The following is an 18,545-nucleotide window of genomic DNA, read 5'->3' on the forward strand; positions in this document are numbered from 1 at the left end:
ATGCTAAGTTGTTTGAAAAACCCTCACTCCAAGGATACTAGGCAATCCCTTTTAACCTTTCAAGCAGTTACTACCTCTGATTCATCTCAATCTACTGTGGGAGAAATAGGGGCCTGGGTATTTAACCAAGACTCAATTAGGAGGGCCTTGGTTGAAATGATAATCATAGATGAACTGCCTTTTAGATTTGTTGAGGGAATAGGTTTCAGGAGGTTCATTGCTGTTGCATGCCCTAGGTTTATAGTTCCATCTAGATGGACTATAAGTAGGGACATCCTAGTGGTCTATGAAGAGGAGAGACTGAAATTGAAGGCCTTTTTAAGGGAAACCAGTCATAGGGTTAGCATTACCACTGATTCTTGGACATCAATCCAAAGGATTAACTATATGGTTGTGACTGCCCATTTCATTGATTCAGAGTGGACGCTTCATAAAAAAACCATAGCCTTTGTCCCTGTTACCTCTCACGAAGGGGAATATCTTGCAAAAGCCATAAAAACATGTTTGCTGGAGTGGGGGCTTAGGAATGTTTTTAGTTTGACTGTGGATAATACCTCGTCTAATGGCACTGCTATGGGGTTTCTTAAGAAAAAAATAGTGTCTTGGGGTACATCAACTGTGAAGGCTAAGTATATTCACATGAGATGCATTGCCCATATCCTTAACTTGGTTGTTCAAGATGGCTTGAAGGAGTGTGGTAGTTCTGTTAAAAAAGTTAGGGAGGTTATTAGATATGTTAGGAATTCACCTGCTAGGCTAAAGAAGTTCAGGGACTTGGCTAATTTGTTAGGAATTGAACAAATGTCTTCTTTGTGTCTAGATGTTCCAATCGGATGGAACTCTACTTATTTGATGTTACAATCTGCTTTGACTTATCAAAAAGTCGTTGAATCTTGTGAAGAGTCTGATAGTTCTTTCAAATCTGACTTGGGTGATTTTGTGCCTGATTTTATGGACTGGGATTCTGTGGGCAGTTTGGTGCAGTTGTTGAAATGTTTTTATGATATGATAGTCAGAATTTCTGGATCTTTATATGTGACAGCTAACACATTTTTCACTGAGATTTCTGATTTGTACTGTCTTTTAAATGGAATGGTGGAAGCTGGTGGGGCAGTAAGCTTAATGGAGAAAAATATGAAAGCAAAATTTGAGAAGTATTGGGGTGATATAGACAAGATGAATCTTATGATTTTCTTTGGAAACATTCTAGACCCCAGGGATAAATTAGAGTATATGCCTGCTCAAATTAATCATATGTATGGTGAGGAGAAAGGTAAACCATACTACGATAAAGTGCTTGCTGGTTTGAATTAGTTATTTGATGATTATTTTGTTCCTGCTTCTTCTTCTGTTCCTACTTCTTCTGTGTCTGCTGCTGTTGGTAGTGCTTCTTCTATGAGTTTTGTGTCTGTTGGAAGGCCACAACATTTACTCAAGTCCCAAATTAAAAAACAAGGGGGTAAGAAAAAAACTGAACTGGATATCTACTTGAGTGAGGCAATAGTTGAGGAGGAAAACTCCTTTGATATTCTGAGATGGTGGAAGATAAATGATGAAAGGTTTCCCATCCTTTCTAAGCTCGCTAGGGATGTCCTAGCTATTCCAATCTCAACTGTTGCCTCTGAGTCTGCCTTCAGTACATCTGGGAGAGTATTGGATCCTTTTAGGAGTTCATTAACTCCAAAAATTGTAGAAGCTTTGGTGTGTACCCAGGATTGGCTTAGACTGCCCAATACTCCTCTATGTATTGAGGAAAATCTGGAAGAATTGGAGAGGTTTGAAAAAGGTAACTGTTTTACTCTTCATTTCATTTAGTTGTTTTACAGTTTTACATCCTTATTTTGCACTTAATAATTTACATTTCTTATTTTGCAGAGTTAGTTGATGGTGGAAGTGGAAGGAATTTTGGTCCTACACTGGCTACAATTCCTGTAATGTTATTCTTTATCATTACTTGCATCTCCATTCTAATTAATCGTCAATTTACTCAATTGCATTCTAAAATCTAATCTCAGTTGGTATTTTTTGAGGCTATGGTAACTATGTGTTATTAGTTGTTGGCTTGAATCCTTGATTCCACTGGTCCACTGTAAGTATGTAACTCTGTAACTGTAAGAGTGTAAGGCTTGGTAACTTTTTGTAAGTTGCTGTCTTATTTAACTCTGTTACTTTATTCTGTTTGTCCCTTTTATCAGTTTATGTGGCAATGATGAAGCTTCCACCTATAATCTGAAAAGAAGGATTAAGTTGGCATGTTGCTCTATATTTATTGAAGCAATTTACCCTTAATTCAAAATTGATAGGAAACAATGCTTACCGAGCCAAAATTCCAAGTATTAATTATACAATTGTGTTCTCATTGTTTTCAGTTTTCACTAACTTGTAAGTTGTAACAATTTACAAGAAGAAAAGTAGGGCTTTGTGGATATAATTTTGGGTTGTGCACTTGTGGTCTTGTGCAGTAACTGTGGATATTTAGGACTGTGCAATCAAGTATTCAGTATTCATCAAACATTCTTATCATCTATGATCTATTCATCTCTGTGATTCTGTGTGAATCTGGCAATTTGTTCTAGTGTTCTGTATTTAAATATTTTGTAAGTTGCAACTATGTAACCCTTTTGCCAATTTCTCTTTTGGTCTGTAATAAGTAATAACTTGTAGTTATAACTTATAAACTTAGAATCAGTTAGTACTTAGTAACTTCGCACTTAGTACTTAGGTCTTATTGTCTTAACGCTTAATCGTAAGACCTTGGTACTTAGTATTTACTATTTTGTATCTGTTTAGTGTTTACAAGTATAGTAATTAGTATGATATTAATGTATATAATTACTTTTCCAGATTTCCAGTAGTTTTGGTTAAGTTTTTAATTGTTTTTCACTTTTTTTTTTTGCATATATTTTATAACCAAATAAAGGTCGGATATCTAACCGAACCGAAATTAAAAAAAAAAAAAACCGATAGGGTATAGTTCAAAATATAATCGGATGGGATCTTAACAAGGCCAATCCGATATCCGATCGGAGAAGGCAACTGTCCATCCGAACCGATCTGATCCGTTCAATGCTCAGCCCTAACTGATGGTGTGCCAATTTACACTTAAGGTGCGCAATTTTTACACTTTTCTTCTTTCAACTCAGAACGCGCCTTTACCTGAAGCCTATTACCACACCATATCCCTTATGTGTGTGTGTGTGTGTGTATGACTGTGTTCAGGTGCGAACTACTCGCCCAGGAAATAAGTGAGATCGCATGTCATCTGTCCACGTGTCCATATCTAAAGATCAGAAACACTAATTTAAAAAAAAAAGAAGTGGTGAGATTTTCGTAAATAATTGAACATTGAAGTGCAAGTAAAATGTATTACAAGTGCAAGTAAAATGTACACTGAGCATCAATATTAAGTGCACCTAACGTTATAAGTAGTCGCACCTAACGTTATAATTAGGTGTGCCTAGGCGCACGAATACTAATAAGGTAAATTACTTGCACTTGTAAGTGAAAATAGGCGCACTTGTAAGTGATTTTACTTGCAATTTTTACTTGCAAATGTGCATCACCTATTCGCACTTATAACACATTTACTTGTACCAAAGTTTGAGTTATTTACGAAAATATCATCACGTCGTTTCTTTAAAATTACATCTAATTCGTTGATCTAGAAACGTGGACAGCTGTGAATAGTTCTTATTTCTCTCCTGGGTGAGATTTCTATTCAAATAATGTGACCGCGCCTTCCTGTGCGGTCGATGCGAAATACACCACTATGTATACAAATATACACCACTGAATGTTAGAAAATGCACCACAATGAAAATACACAAAAACACACCATACACCCAAAATAATGCACCATAACTCCCTGCCCCTAATGGTGCATTTTCTAACATTCTGTGGTGTATATTTGCATACCTAGTGGTGTGTTTTTTGGTGATGCATATTTGTGTGGTGCATTTTCTAACATTGAGTGGTGTATATTTTTATACATAGTGGTGCGGCCGCACTGACCGTGCATTAAGGCGTGACCAGCGGCGCTTTCCCGTGCGACCGGTGCGGAATACACCATTATGTATACAAATATATATCACTCAATGTTAGAAAATGCACCACAATGAAAATATACAAAAACACCAAAAAACACATCACACACCCAAAATAATGCACCATAACTCCCCTGCCCCTAATGGTGTATTTCCTAACACTGTGTGGTGTATATTTTCATACCTAGTGGTGTGTTTTTTGGTGATGCGTACCTAATGATGTATATTTGTGTGGTGCATTTTATAACACTGAGTGGTGTATATCTGTATACATAGTGGTGCGGCCGCACTGACCGCATGCTAAGACGCAGTGACACCTGACTATATATATATATATAGGATAGTTCAGGTGAGAACACATCTCATTGTAAAAAGTGTGGACACATCTACACCTTCTATCTCGATAAATCAAAGGCTAAGATCTTATCATTATTAAACTTTTAACTTTATAATAATTGTAAAATTAACCCCGCTCTTAGAAGTTTTTAATAATTATAAAATTGACCCCGTATTTTTTCACTAAAACCCTCAATCATTTGTGAACGTTGATGGATGGGCAAGACGGCTACCATTACTAAACTTTCAACATTACAATAATTATAAAATAAACCCACTCTTAAAAGTTTTCAATAATTATAAAATTGACCCCGTATTTTTTCTTTTACTAAAACTCTCAACCATTGATAAACTCTGATAGACAACTGAGATTAATCTTCACTTTTTACAATAGGACATTGTTCTTATTTGATCTTGTTCCTACAGATCAGGTTTTTTCATAAGTATTATACTTTCTCTCATAAGTCATAAGTAATTGTTCACCCTCTAATATTATATATCGATTAAAAGTACAAATTTTTTTATATCAAAAGTATCGCATTTTTCTACAAAAGTATTAAATATTTCATTGTAAGTAACAAATTATTTATTTCTGATTAGTATTATATTTTCAAATTTCCAGTATATGTATTACATTTTCATATTTACCCGACCTATCTCCTGGATCCTCAGAGGAGATTCACACACACACACACCATCTTGTGATATCTATTACTTTTAGATCAAAGAGGGAAAAAATATGGTCACATTTTGATAACTTTCTCCAACTTTAAAAGTGGACTTGCAACACTATATTGTGCATTTTGACTAGTTTGAAAGAATGAACTTAGATTTCACTTTTTAGAATTTATGATTTAGTTTTTTTGGTTTGGCTTAATTTTTGTAATTTAGTTTGAAAATATTTATTCTGCTCAACGGAAAAAATGCACAATTTAGAGCTAAATTTCTTTCTAGATTTTTAGTATGAAGACAATTTTCGGATTCTTTGTTTTTCAATGTTTATCTGCTTTTTCATCTCTTTTCTAGTTTCCAGTTTATTATTATTACATACTCCACCACAACCACAACCATCACTACACCACCAACACAACCATCATCACCACTACCACAACTACTACCACCTTCACCACTACCATAGTTAACACCTCCACTACTTATTATTATTATTATTATTATTATTATTATTATAAGTAATATGTTCATTTTCAAAAAAATAAACCAAACGAAAAATGCAATTTCTTAAATTTCAGCCAAACAAAAAAAATATAGTTTTATGATCTTTAGCCAAATATTAAAAAATTATATTATTTTTGAAAAATAAGTTATTTAAAAAAAAATTCTGAAAAATATTTTCCAAAGTTTTGAAACGAAACCTTAAATTTTAAAGTTAAATAAGAATGAACTCTATTAAATATATTTTAAAGTTAGAAAAAATTATCAAATTTTTATTCTTTATTTTTTTATCAAATTATTTCAAATGCATTAGATTTTTCTAAATCAACCGCCTGATTAGTTTTCAGTTTCTTCCTCGAACATATTCTGCCCGTATATAAATTCATGTAAGTTTGAAGTTTCAGTGTACTGGTATCTCCATGTTATCCAAACCCCAAGCTCTACTCCGATTCTACAGGCCTTTTTCCTCAAATCACAAATGGAATTCAAATCAACACCCGAATTTAGTGATCACTCACCCAACTCTCCTCCTCATCGAGTCCTGCAATTCCATGTCCCAGCTCAAGCAAATCCAGGCCAACATGACAAGGACCGGCCTCATCTTTCACACCTTCCCCGTCAGCAGACTCCTATCCTTTTGCGCTTTGGATGATAGCGGAGAAATACATTATGCGCGGCTGCTCTTTTCGCAAATTTCAGAACCCAATGTGTATATTTGGAATACCATGATTAGGGGTTACGTTAAGGCTGAGCTTCAAGAAATGGGGTTGTGTGTTTTCGGTAGAATGGTTAGGGAGAATATAGAAATGGATGAACGAAGCTATGTTTTTGGGCTGAAAGGGTGTGGGGTTTTAGGAGGGTTTTGGGTGGGCGAATCCGTGCATTGTAGGATTAGGAAAGTCCGGTTTGACGAAGATTTGATCGTGAGAAATGGGTTGGTTCATTTTTATGGACAGAATGGGAGGATGAAGGACGCGAAGAAGGTGTTCGACGAAAGTCCTGTGAGGGATGTAGTTTCCTGGACTTCGTTGATTGATGGGTACTTGAGAAAGAATATGGCTGATGAGGCATTGGCGTTTTTTCATATGATGTCCTCCAGTGGGGTTGAGCCGAATGAGGTTACAATGATAGCAGTGTTCTCTGCTTGTGCACACAAGGGGGACTTGATGTTGGGGAAGTTCTTTCATGAATCTATGAAGAAGAGAGGCGCAGAATGTGGGTTGAATTTGCTGAATGCTATATTGGACATGTATATAAAGTGTGGCAGTTTGCCTTTGGCCAAAGAGCTCTTTGAGAAAATGGAAGTAAAGGATGCTTTTTCATGGACAACCATGATCAATGGGTATGCCAAAAATGGGGAAGTGGACCTAGCAAGGAAGTGTTTCAGTGACATGCCACACAGAAATGTGGTTTCTTGGAATGCAATGATTGCATGCTACTCACAGAACAATAGACCAAAGGAGGCCTTGGAACTTTTTCATGAAATGGAAAGAAGAGGTCTGGCTCTCATGGAGACCACTTTGGTGTGTGTGCTTTCTGCGTGTGCTCAATCAGGTTCCTTGGATATAGGCAGACGGGTTCATGATTACTATGTTAAGCAAAGGCGGATAAAATGCAGTGTAATTCTAGTGAACGCATTAATCGACATGTATGCAAAATGTGGAAGCATTGATGCTGCTGAGGAGCTCTTCGCTGAAATGCCCGAAAGAGATTTGGTGTCCTGGAACTCATTAATCGTGGGGTGTGCTTCTCATGGGCTTGCTGGGAGGGCACTTACCCTTTTTGAACAAATGAGAACTTTGGGATTTATTCCCGATGAGATCACATTTGTGGGTGTACTATCAGCTTGTGCTCATGCTGGATTGGTGAATGAAGGCTGGAAGTATTTGAGGGCGATGGAAATATTTGGATTAGTGCCAGCAATGGTGCATTATGCATGCATGATTGATTTGCTGAGTCGAGTTGGGCAACTTAGAGATGCTTATGAGCTGATATTAGCAATGCCCATGGAACCGGATACAGCTGTTTGGGGTGCCCTGCTTAATGGTTGCAGAATGCATGGAAATGTTGAGCTAGGTAAACTTGCTGGTGAGAAACTTATAGCATTGGACCCTGAAGATAGTGGTATTTATGTGCTTCTTGCAAGTTTATGTGCTAATAAGCGAAAATGGGGTGATGTTAGTAAGTTGAGAAGCATGATGAGAATTAAAGGTATCAAGAAGAATCCAGGGCGTAGCTTGATAGATGTGGAGGGAAAGTTACACGAATTTGTGGCTGCAGATGAATCACACCCTCGATCCCAAGCTATATATAAAGTGCTTAATGAGATAGTCTTGCTGTCGAAATTGGAAGAATATCAATTAACTTCTGCAAACCCTGCAAATTTATTTTCTTAAAGAGAATCTATTTATACATACTGCAATCTACAACTAGTTGTAGTCTCTTTTTAGAGTAGAGGGAGCTGAGTTATTTTCTTCTGTGCTGTGGTTAGTGACCTGTAATTGACTTATTGAACCTGCAAACTTGGAGATTGAATCTGCAAGTTTCACAAAGTCATGTACTAGATGCTGAGAGCTGACTGCATATGTTAAAGAGTGGGTTTAGGAGAATTTACAGACATTAACTTGGAAATAGTTGACCCGTACAGCTAACTCAAGTGGTAGATCACCTAACATGAATTCAGCACTCCAGCAGCGACAGGGTGGGGGTTCGACTCCTACAACATCTTGGAGTTAGGGCTTCCTAGATTGGAGATTGGGCTCCCCGAGTTGGCAAAAGTGTGGAGATGAATTCTTAGTGCGCAAATGGACCCTTGTGCACAAAGTCCACGACACAAAGTGATTGGACGGGTGGGAGTTCGACTCCCACAACATCTTGAAGCTAGAGCTAGGGAGCTTGGAGATTAGAGATTGGGCACCCCAAGTTGGCATCAGTATGGAGATGGACCCCTTGTGTGCAGAGTCGTCAACGACACAGAGTGCCTAGGTGGCTATTCAGTCTAGCGTAAGTTGGAAACCTAATGGATAAAAAGAAACTTGGAAATAGTTTTCTGTTATATCATCATGACAATAATGTTTTCCCTTTTTACTGTAATGAAAGAGAAGTACAGAAGTTTGCAGTCTTATCAGTAGAGAATATATTTCAGGAACCATTACATTCTGATCAAGTTAAACAAGGAAACAATTACAACTTATCTGCCATTAAACCAATCAGGCACTTAATATCAGAATGCAGACAAGGATAACAAGCCACTGCACATTGCTATCTATGTTTAGTGATCTTCACTAGTCAACATAGTTAGATATGTCAATCTACATCCTTAGCTATTCTCTAAGAGTCTTAATCAGCAGTAATATCCACAAAAGCTACTGTCTTTAGTATATGCGTATCGGGATTTCAATCCAGGCACAACCCTCCCTATGTTTAGTTACCAAAAGCTATTCTAGTTTAAACCCATCTGTAGAACATGATGTGATTCCTATGTTAGTTCCATGGTTTTGTCAATTGTCATGCCTTACTAACAGCAGCTAGTAATTTACCAAAAATGTCCTTCACCGGGACACAAGCAACAGATGGCAGCATAGCTTCTCCTTTGTACACCCCCCCATCGTTCATGCCACTCTGCAGATTATCTGGATTGCCAACGCTCCTCAACCTATTAGCGTGGAAGACTTTTCTTGACCTGTTTGAAATCTGCTGCTTTTTCAATGATTTTACAGGAACTGCTGTTTTAGACAGATCGCTTATCTTTGCTGAGCAAGTCAAGCCTCCAAAACTTTCACAGGCTCGAGTAATCTTCTTGTCCTCACAGGTTGAAGGCAAAAGAGGCGAATAACTGACAGGAGTCCTCTTAGAAGTTTTCCAAACTAGTTGACATGTTCGACTCAAATGGCTGTGGAGCAATTCCTCACCAAGATTCTTCTTTAGAACTCGAGCTTCTCCCGTGCCTTCTAGCACTTCTATGTTAACGGGGTGCCCTACAATTGCCTTTCCGTTTAATCTGCTCATCATACTGACAAGGGGAACATGCACTTCTCTGTAGCTAGCTAGAACTTCAATCTCCACATCTATCAATGTTTCCTTGGCATCTCTGGAAAACGCTGAACCAAAGTGGCATTCGTTCTTCTCTCTCAAATAACTGCCTCCAAAAATTTGGCGGGGTGCAGGGACAGCTCCTTTGTAGTCTAAGACGCAACTCCTATCATCATCTCGAGCCACAGGCCTCCTGCAAACCTGTTGAATACTCAGTTTCCTTTTCGTTTTGCATTTTTTCAGCGTAGCAGAACCTGCAGTCTTGTCATCAACAGAGGACTCAGAGGAGTATCTGATTCCACCTCGGCTCTTTCTGTACACGTTCTTATGTCGCTTCACATATATATCTGAGCATTTTAGTCAGGTAATGTCAGCATAACCAAGCACACAACACAATAGCATCAAAATCACCAAAGAGATTTATACATTAGTCGGTTTAGCACTTAGCAGCATCAAAATCAGAACATGAAATTCAGCAAATTTGATCATCTCATGCAAAGGTTTCATGTAGAGCACAGAAGAAGAACCACAAGCAACCCACCAGACTATGCAAATAAGTCAAGGAGAAACATTAACCTGATGGCGCTTTTGAACTTGTCATTTGTACTTCATTCTCACTCTCAGAAGAATCTGATTTCACTGATTCAGGGGTACTTTTAGCAGAAGCATGGAAAGGGTTTGGTGATCCCTTCGACGATTGCTCCATACAATCTCTTGATTCAAGGGAAAAATAGACGCGCTTGCTTCTTTTCGCCCTGGAACAAGATTCTTGCTGCATATCACTCCCTGAGTGAAAACCCACCATTAGCAATAGATAAGGGTAGTTCTATATTTTGAACCTTAAGGGTAACTCAAGGTAGAACACCAGGACATATTTATTAAGAAAAACAACGATAGTACCTGGCCTTTTAAGCTTGTTTTGCACCACCTGCCTCTCGAGCTCAAGAGCACAAAGAATGGCATCTTCAAGACGGGCATACTTGAGGTTCTTGGTTGAAGCCAATGCCTTTGTAGATTCAGCCTTTCTAATACATTCATCAAATTCTCCACACCTAAAGGCTTTTATGCGCTTAGAGCTCTCCAGATTGTACCAATCCCTGAAAGGTTGTTGGTTCACAAACACATATAGGTAGTGAAAAAACATACAAGAAAAGAATGGACAGATGGTAAAACCAAAACCCAAAACTCTATTATAACTTCTGGACAAGAAATCATGTTATTCCAACATTACTCATCCTATACATGCTTTGACTCCTATACCACCTTAATCTTTCATTATATTGTCCTCTCATCCATCTGAGATAGATTATGAAACTGCAATCTAAAGATAAGAGTAGAAAACAAAGTTACAGAGATTTCCATCCCCAAACATAAGATTCTGACATCAAATCCCAACAAAATAACATCAAAACCCATTCCAAGAAAACAGTGTCTATCAAAATTTACAGGTAAACCCCCTCGCCATTTTCTTATTTTCTTTATTTAAGAAGTAAAAAAATGAGGGAAAAGCAGAAGGGCTCCAAAATCTATGATTTACCCAGGTGAGTAAACGAAGGAAAAGAAAGAAAGGGGCTTACACGGAGGCGTTATCTCGGCCAAGAAGCTTGATTTTAGCTCTAGAAGCAGTAAAAGGAAAGTGGTGATGATCAGACATGACTGTTCCTGGCCACCATATCCCATTTTTTGTGCGCACCCACACTATGCTTCCCACTCTCACTTCTCCTTCTTCCCCAACTGCTGTTGCACCCATTTCTCTTGGTCTTTCAGACACCCAAAGATTTCATGGTTTCCGGAGAGGGTTTATGGGTTTGGGTTTGTTTGTATATTTTAGGAGGGAGAGAGTGGGGGATGGAGGTACAGTGGTGGTGGAAAGGTGTCCCAATGCCGCTCTGCTACCTGTTTTTTTGAAATGTACGAAAATGAACCGTTTGTCCTTTTGCATCTTTTGTCGTTTTGTTTTCTTTTTCTTTTTAATTTTCTTCATCTCCAAGCTTTGAAGAATCAAAGAACCAAATTCGGATAATCCCAACCAAAAGATTCACATACCAAATTTGGATAATCCCAACCAAAAGATTCACATTTATAACTAATAAATACTACGCCAAAATTTGTGCCCAATATTAAAACATTAATTAAAATTTATAATTTGAATTATATATACACAAATAATATATGTATTTTATACACACACATATATGATTTACCATTTATAGAAATTTAATTAAAATATAATTAACCATTAAATTAATTATATAATGATTTTAATAAAATGATAATTAAAGAATAGGAAAAAGATATTATAGATATAAGTGTATGGTAATAATGATGGAGTTAAAAAGTAACGGTGTTATAACGGTGTAATGGTAGTTTTGTATAATAATAATGTATTAGGAACAATTTTGTCTAATAACATTCAAGTGTACAACATTTAAAGTAAAATGTATACATTTATTAGCATACAAAACGATGGACATAAATCAAGGATATAACATTGATTGAGACTTATTAAGTTTTAAGATACTAGTTTTTTCTATGCGCGATGTGCAAAAAATAGGTGCACAATATTAGTATTTTATATTAAAATTTTAAATTTATTTAAATTTTAATATAGTAAATAATAATAATAATGTAAAATATTTTTATAAATTGGATATTTATATTTTAAAAAATAATTAACATATAACTCTAATATTTAATGTGTATATATTATTATTATTATTATTGAAAAAGATAAAGAAAATATATGGTGGATGCATGTGCATAGTAACAATAGTGAAAAAGATAACAAAAGTTATAACGGCAGGGGTATATTTGTCCAAAATATTATGTAGTACAACTTTTATAGCATAATGTACAAAAAAAACTTAACGAAAAAAACGGACATAAATGAGGGGTATAACCTTCATTCACATTTATTATGTTTTTAGATATACTGGTTTTTCTTATGCGTGATGCGCAAAAAATAGGTGCCCAATATTAGTATTTTATATTAAAATTTTAAATTTATTTATATTTTAATATAGTAAATAATAATAATAATAATGTAAAATATTTTTATAAATTAGATATTTTTATTTTAAAAAATAACTAACATATAACTCTAATATTTAATGTGTATATATTATTATTATTATTATTATTATTATTATTATTATTATTGAAGTAGATAAGAAAAAAGTCATTTCTTTTTTTGGTCCTACTTTTATTAAGGCATGTCCATTTTTCGTTCACCATAAAAACTTTTGCTACATTATGACCACTCTTTTTCTTCTCTTGCCACTTTTAGTCATCCGTCATGTTTACTGTTTGTTGACTGTTTAAATCAGGGACTTTTTTGTCCATGTTATGTTCTCCATTAACCTTTTCGCAGGGTAGAATTTCCACCACTAAGAACTTCTTAATTAATTTTAGCCTTTGAGTATGTCTCAAGCTGCTAGCAGCTTCTTCTTCCTAGCAAGTTGAATTGTCCCTTTATTCTCCACAAACCTTTTTGAACCAATTTACCAATCTCTCTCATATTAAACTTCTACTCTCGTGGGAAACCATCCATACATTTTCCCTCTCATCGTTTCCGTAGTTATCTCCCTCAGCTTCGTCTCCTGCATGCTCTGTGTTGCCGCCGACTTCGAGAAATCTAAGGTATATATATCTTCTGTACAGACATACGTGTGTTGCGCTTGTAGCTTTCGAGCTTAACAATGGAGGTTCAGTTAGAATTCATGTAAATTAATTAGTTGTTTGCTGGTGAAGGATCTTGTAATAACCCAATGAATAAAAGCAAGAAAGTGGAGAGGCAAAACAGAATTGCAAGAGCAGGAATTGAAGAAGAAGAAGAAGTGTAAGAGGGTAAAGAGAGAATTGAGAGGAAGAGATAATAGAGAATTAGGAGCAGATTACAGCAGAGAAAACACCATAGAAAGAAGGAAGAAAGTGAGATTGAGAAAGAGAGACGAGAAGAACAGAGAAATGTATTTCATTCAAATTTCAAGCATGATTTTTTTTTTTCAATAAAATCCCAAATTATATAGATCTATATCTGTACTAAAAAATATATAAATCTATATCTGGATCTAACTCCCCCCTTTTCCCCAACAAGATCCGTAAGAAAATGATTCTCGAAATTCAATAGAAAATGGAAAATACCACGAAAATATCCACGAAGGATAATTACACATGAAAATAAAACCTACAAAAGGTTGAATAAACCTGAAAAAACCAACGGATGAAAATCGGACGATCTCGGGATGGTTGGAATCACGAGTCGTGTTGCCACTATCCTAAAAACCTTATTTACCGCCTCCCGAGGTGCTGGAGCGTTGCGGTCTAGGTTTCCCAAGATAAAACGTACTACGATCCTACGTTTGAGCATACAAACTTGGATTCGGCGAACTAGGGCGTGGGATGAACGCAGGTGGCTAGGAGGAATGATAAGCAGTGTTTTGAGTAGGGCTGTTAGCGAACAGAGCTTTCGACAAACTACTCGTGTTCGAGCTCGGTAAGTGTTTGTTTATGTTCGTTTATTAAGGTAAACGAACATTAACAAAAAAAAATTAGAGCTCGGTTAATAAACGAACAGAATCTGAACAGTGGTAAGCTCGTTTGCTAAGTGTTCGCGAACAAACTCGTTTAGTGTTCGTTTAATAATGTTCGCGAAGATGTTTACAAACATATATATATATATATATATATATATATATATATATATATATATATATATATATATATATATATATATATATAATTGTTCCTGAACATAGATTATTTCTTGTTCACAAACAAATTGTGTTCATGAACATGTGTAGGTGTTTGGTTATTAAGTGTTTACGAACATGTTCATGAACGTAAAATGAAGATGTTTGTGAACATGTTTATGTTAATGTTTGCGAACACGTCCGTGAACGTGTTCGTTAACGTTAATGAACACGTTTGTGAACGTGTTCGCGAACGTTAATGAACACTAACAAATGCTTAACAAACGAACACGAACAGGATTTTCAAAAACCTTAACAAACGAACACGAACACGAACACCCCAAAATCCTTAACAAACGAACACGAACACGAACACCCCAAAATCCTTAACAAACGAACACGAACAGCCTCCGTTCGTTTATGTTCGGTTTGTTAACATCCCTAGTTTTGAGAGAGAAAACCAGTGTATTCGTGTGTTCTTGGTGTGTTTCTTCGTGTCTTCAAAAACTACTGCTCACCTACGAATATATAGTAGATGAAAGTGGATTATAACATTAATCATGACATTGATAATCCATTAGTAACCTCCACCCACTAGCAGAAAATTAATTCTGCCACTAACCAACATTTACAGCCACTACCATGTCCATTATTCACAAAATAACTCTGAAAATAATGATTGGAATTAATCAATTTAATTTCGTAATACCAAGAGTCATTTTTGAACGGACACAGTAGGTGAAACGTCGCGTTCGAGAGGTCACTGGAGTCGTAGTGCGAGACATGGTCCAGTCTGCGAACCATCGAGACATCGCCCGTGCCGCGAGACGTCAAGTAGTGCATGCTTCGAGACATCGTGCCGGCAGCGAGATATCGGACGCGCGCGCCAGTCCGGGCAGCGCGACATCGCACTCGCACGCAAACGACCTATCGCGAGAGGTCGAATCCGCTAACCGCGAGACACCGAACTACCTAACGAGAGATCACTTCTAATCTCATGTGGTTCTGAGATGGAAAACTTGTTCGAAAATACTACCTAAGAAGAGATCACTTCTAATCTCATGGTTCTGAGATGGAAAACTTGTTCGAAAATATGGCATAACTTACCAGCGTACATGAGTCAGTTTGGGATTTGATTTGCACCCCCCCTGCGCGCGAGAGAGCCTCTATGCCATACAAGTCAATTAGTCTTAAAAAGCCTCTTGTATTTATAGTGGGGCAAATCCTCCTTCCAAACCAATGTGGGACAAAGCTACATAAGCTTTTTCTCACTTCAAATTCCATCTCAAATGGGTCTACTTTGAGAACCAATTTCTCATTCACCCATTATCCATTTTGAGCGTACAATATATGGATCTCTTCGTCTCACTACGAAGAACCCGAATCCACTTTGACCCAACCCAAATCGGTTGTGGACCCCACTTTAAATTGAACCACAAAATGGCCACTTAAATGCCATTTTTGTGCTATTTTTCCAACAACATATAGCAAAATACACAATTTGAACAGCTTTGAACAATAAACCGCTTCCTACTGCAAAACGACGTCATCGTCACTGGGATATGCTGCCACGCCATCTGCTTTCTTTTCCTCTTATTTTCTCCGGCAAGGAACAAAACTTGGTGTCAATGGAGCGTGAATGCGGTTGCAAGACTAAAAGGATAAAAGAGAAGAATATAGCATGAAAAGACAAAAAAGTCCCTGGTTTAAACAGTCAACAAACGGTAAACCTGACGGAGGACTAAAAGTGGCACGTTCAGAAAAAGAGTAGTTAAAATGTGGGCAAAATTTTTTATAGTGGACAAAAAGTGGGGACCAAAAAAGGAAATGACTCATAAGAAAATATATGGTGGATGCATGTGTATAGTAACAATAGTGGAAAAGATAACGGAAGTTATAACGGTAGGGGTATATTTGTCCAAAATATTATGTAGTACAACTTTTATAGCATAACGTACAAAAAAACTTAACGGAAAAAAACGGACATAAATGAGGGGTATAACCTTCATTCACATTTATTATGTTTTTAGATAAAATACTCCGTATAACTAATATATATATATTATGCAGTGATTATATTCAAAAATTTACATTTTATGTCTTGATAATTATATTCAAACCTTTACATTTTAGTAATTTATAATCAAATATTTGTATCTTATGACAATTATATTATTTATTTGTGCTTAGCAATTATATATATCTCAATAATCGTAATTTAACAATTTAATAAATAAACATCTATTTTTTGAAACTTATATCCAATTACAATAATCAACTTCAGAAAAAAAAAAAAAAAACATAACCTGACTTTATTGAATTTAGTCACAAATTATTATTATTTTTAAAAATCTAATTATAAAACCATCTTTTAAAAAAAATACAATGTATAAAAAATGTCTATTTACTATAAATAATTTTTTTTTAATTAACATCTAAAAATCTCTTTATAAACAGAGAGAGTATTTAAGAGTTATGTTGAGGCGAATGAAGAGTATCATAAACTATTGTTTTTGGATTTTTTTTGGGGGAGCCGAGAGAGAGAGAGAGAGAGAGAGAATATTACAATAAAACAAGTTTTTTTTTTGGACTCCACCTTGAAAAAAAAATACAAAAATACGCATTCTAGTGTGCGCTAAATGCACCAGGAACCCCCAACGTACGTCCCCTTTGGACAAGTTAATTCCATCCTTTTCTTATTTTTTTTTCTCCTCTTTTTCTCTCTCATCTCCCTTCTATATAGCTTAAATCATCTAGTAGTTGTGAGAGCACAATTATATCAATGTAACGATAGTCAAAAAAAAAAGTGTAAGTATAAATAATAGTTAACCAAAGATATTTTCGAACCGAATTAACCATTAATCAAAATTTTATAAAATCTTTAACTATTAACCGAACCGAAGTATTTTGGTTAAAAAACAATTAATTGAAATTCTTCAATTCGGCCGATTAATAAAACTTTTACCAAAGTTTGCACACTCCTACCTACCGCAATGTTGTCATGCAGAACTTTGCATATAGTTATGTTCTCAAGTTGATTATAGGAAAATTATCAATTTGGTATACTTATATATATTATGCATTTTTGTCAAAATCTTTTCCATATTGTCAATAACTTAGGTTAATTTCAATTATTTTGGTCCAACGATTAAAAAATTGTTGTTTAACTGCTCCATTGTCCCCCATCTCGATCAGCCCTGTATATAAATGATTTTCTTTTTAACGAAATAAATAAATTAAGTAAATGTTTTTATATATACATTATACATGCAAATTAAATGACAAGTTATTAGCAATTAATTTCTCCTTATAATCCGGTAAAAAATGATATATATTATTGAATTTTTTTTAATGATAATACTAAATTGGATGAAATTACACTAAATTATTTTACTCGGGTCTTGATAAAAGAAAAATATAAGATAAAATGATAAAATATATATAACTTAAGAGTATAATCCACTTTTTTGCCTATGGATTATAAACAACACATTTCTCTCAAATGTTTGAAATCTTTTGTGCATTACGTTATTAGAATTTTTTAACTAAAGGGTTAATTTGCCAAAAAAAAAAATTGTTTGTTTTGTTTCTGAAAAATTAAATAAATATTATTTTATATTATCTAAATTAGTATTAGTACAATTTAAAATTATTTATAATTATATACAATGTTTATGGAAAAATCTATAATGATGTTTGTATAATTGTCTTTGGAAATGAAAAATTTCAGAGATATATTTATAATCTTTTATAAATTATATTAATAGTATAATATGTGCTACTTTTTTTTTTTTTGGGCTAATACGATGTTAAGAATTTGTAACATTTCCTTATAGTTAATAAATGAAAAGTCCAAGATTATATAACTTTTTATTGGTAGCGGATATCAGTTAAGAATACTATTTAATGTAATTTAGAGAATTAAATATTTCACTAATACTATTTAATGTAATTTATAGAATTAAAAATTTCAGTGCCATCCATATGACTTGCCAACCAGCAGTGATCCACGCTTAAATTATATCCAATATGATTAATTTTGAATTATTAATTACATTATGACTATATTTGCAGACCCAATGAATAGCTAATATCACGATCCCTTTGCAAATGGCCATTGTATAATTTGTATTGTAAAGGGAATAGTGTATTTCGCAGAATAAAAATAAATTTTAAAATTAAATAAACTTATTTTGGTGAAAATATTATTCTATTTCTTATTTTGCAGATGAATTCATGTCCTTGCCCTGATTGACAATATGTGAATATG

General features: G+C 35.1%; 3 protein-coding genes and 1 long non-coding RNA gene across 4 annotated transcripts; 3 read left to right on the forward strand and 1 right to left on the reverse strand.

Moving 5' to 3' along the window:
- Nucleotides 1-2,210, forward strand: LOC116001331 (zinc finger BED domain-containing protein RICESLEEPER 2-like). The gene is made up of 4 exons (XM_031241217.1): nucleotides 1-1,113; nucleotides 1,315-1,786; nucleotides 1,876-1,931; nucleotides 2,196-2,210. Exons 1-4 carry the CDS (start codon nucleotides 1-3, stop codon nucleotides 2,208-2,210), a joined length of 1,656 nt encoding a protein of 551 aa, XP_031097077.1.
- Nucleotides 2,211-5,964: 3,754 nt separating this feature from the next.
- Nucleotides 5,965-8,676, forward strand: LOC116000879 (pentatricopeptide repeat-containing protein At2g22410, mitochondrial-like). The gene has a single exon (XM_031240743.1). The coding sequence runs from the start codon at nucleotides 5,972-5,974 to the stop codon at nucleotides 7,946-7,948; it is 1,977 nt and encodes a 658-aa protein (XP_031096603.1). The 5' UTR covers nucleotides 5,965-5,971; the 3' UTR covers nucleotides 7,949-8,676.
- LOC116000880 lies at nucleotides 8,665-11,434 on the reverse strand. Its single transcript, XM_031240744.1, has 4 exons — nucleotides 11,162-11,434; nucleotides 10,485-10,681; nucleotides 10,161-10,370; nucleotides 8,665-9,931 (listed from the first exon to the last, which is right to left on the reverse strand). Exons 1-4 carry the CDS (start codon nucleotides 11,332-11,334, stop codon nucleotides 9,060-9,062), a joined length of 1,452 nt encoding a protein of 483 aa, XP_031096604.1. The 5' UTR covers nucleotides 11,335-11,434; the 3' UTR covers nucleotides 8,665-9,059.
- Nucleotides 11,435-13,049: 1,615 nt separating this feature from the next.
- LOC116000904 lies at nucleotides 13,050-13,611 on the forward strand. The gene is made up of 2 exons (XR_004094187.1): nucleotides 13,050-13,223; nucleotides 13,335-13,611. It is a non-coding gene; the product is annotated as an uncharacterized LOC116000904 (long non-coding RNA).
- The last annotated feature ends 4,934 nt before the right edge of the window (nucleotides 13,612-18,545 follow it).

The sequence above is a fragment of the Ipomoea triloba genome, chromosome 13, assembly GCF_003576645.1.
Source record: "Ipomoea triloba cultivar NCNSP0323 chromosome 13, ASM357664v1".
Classification (NCBI taxonomy): Eukaryota; Viridiplantae; Streptophyta; class Magnoliopsida; order Solanales; family Convolvulaceae; genus Ipomoea; species Ipomoea triloba.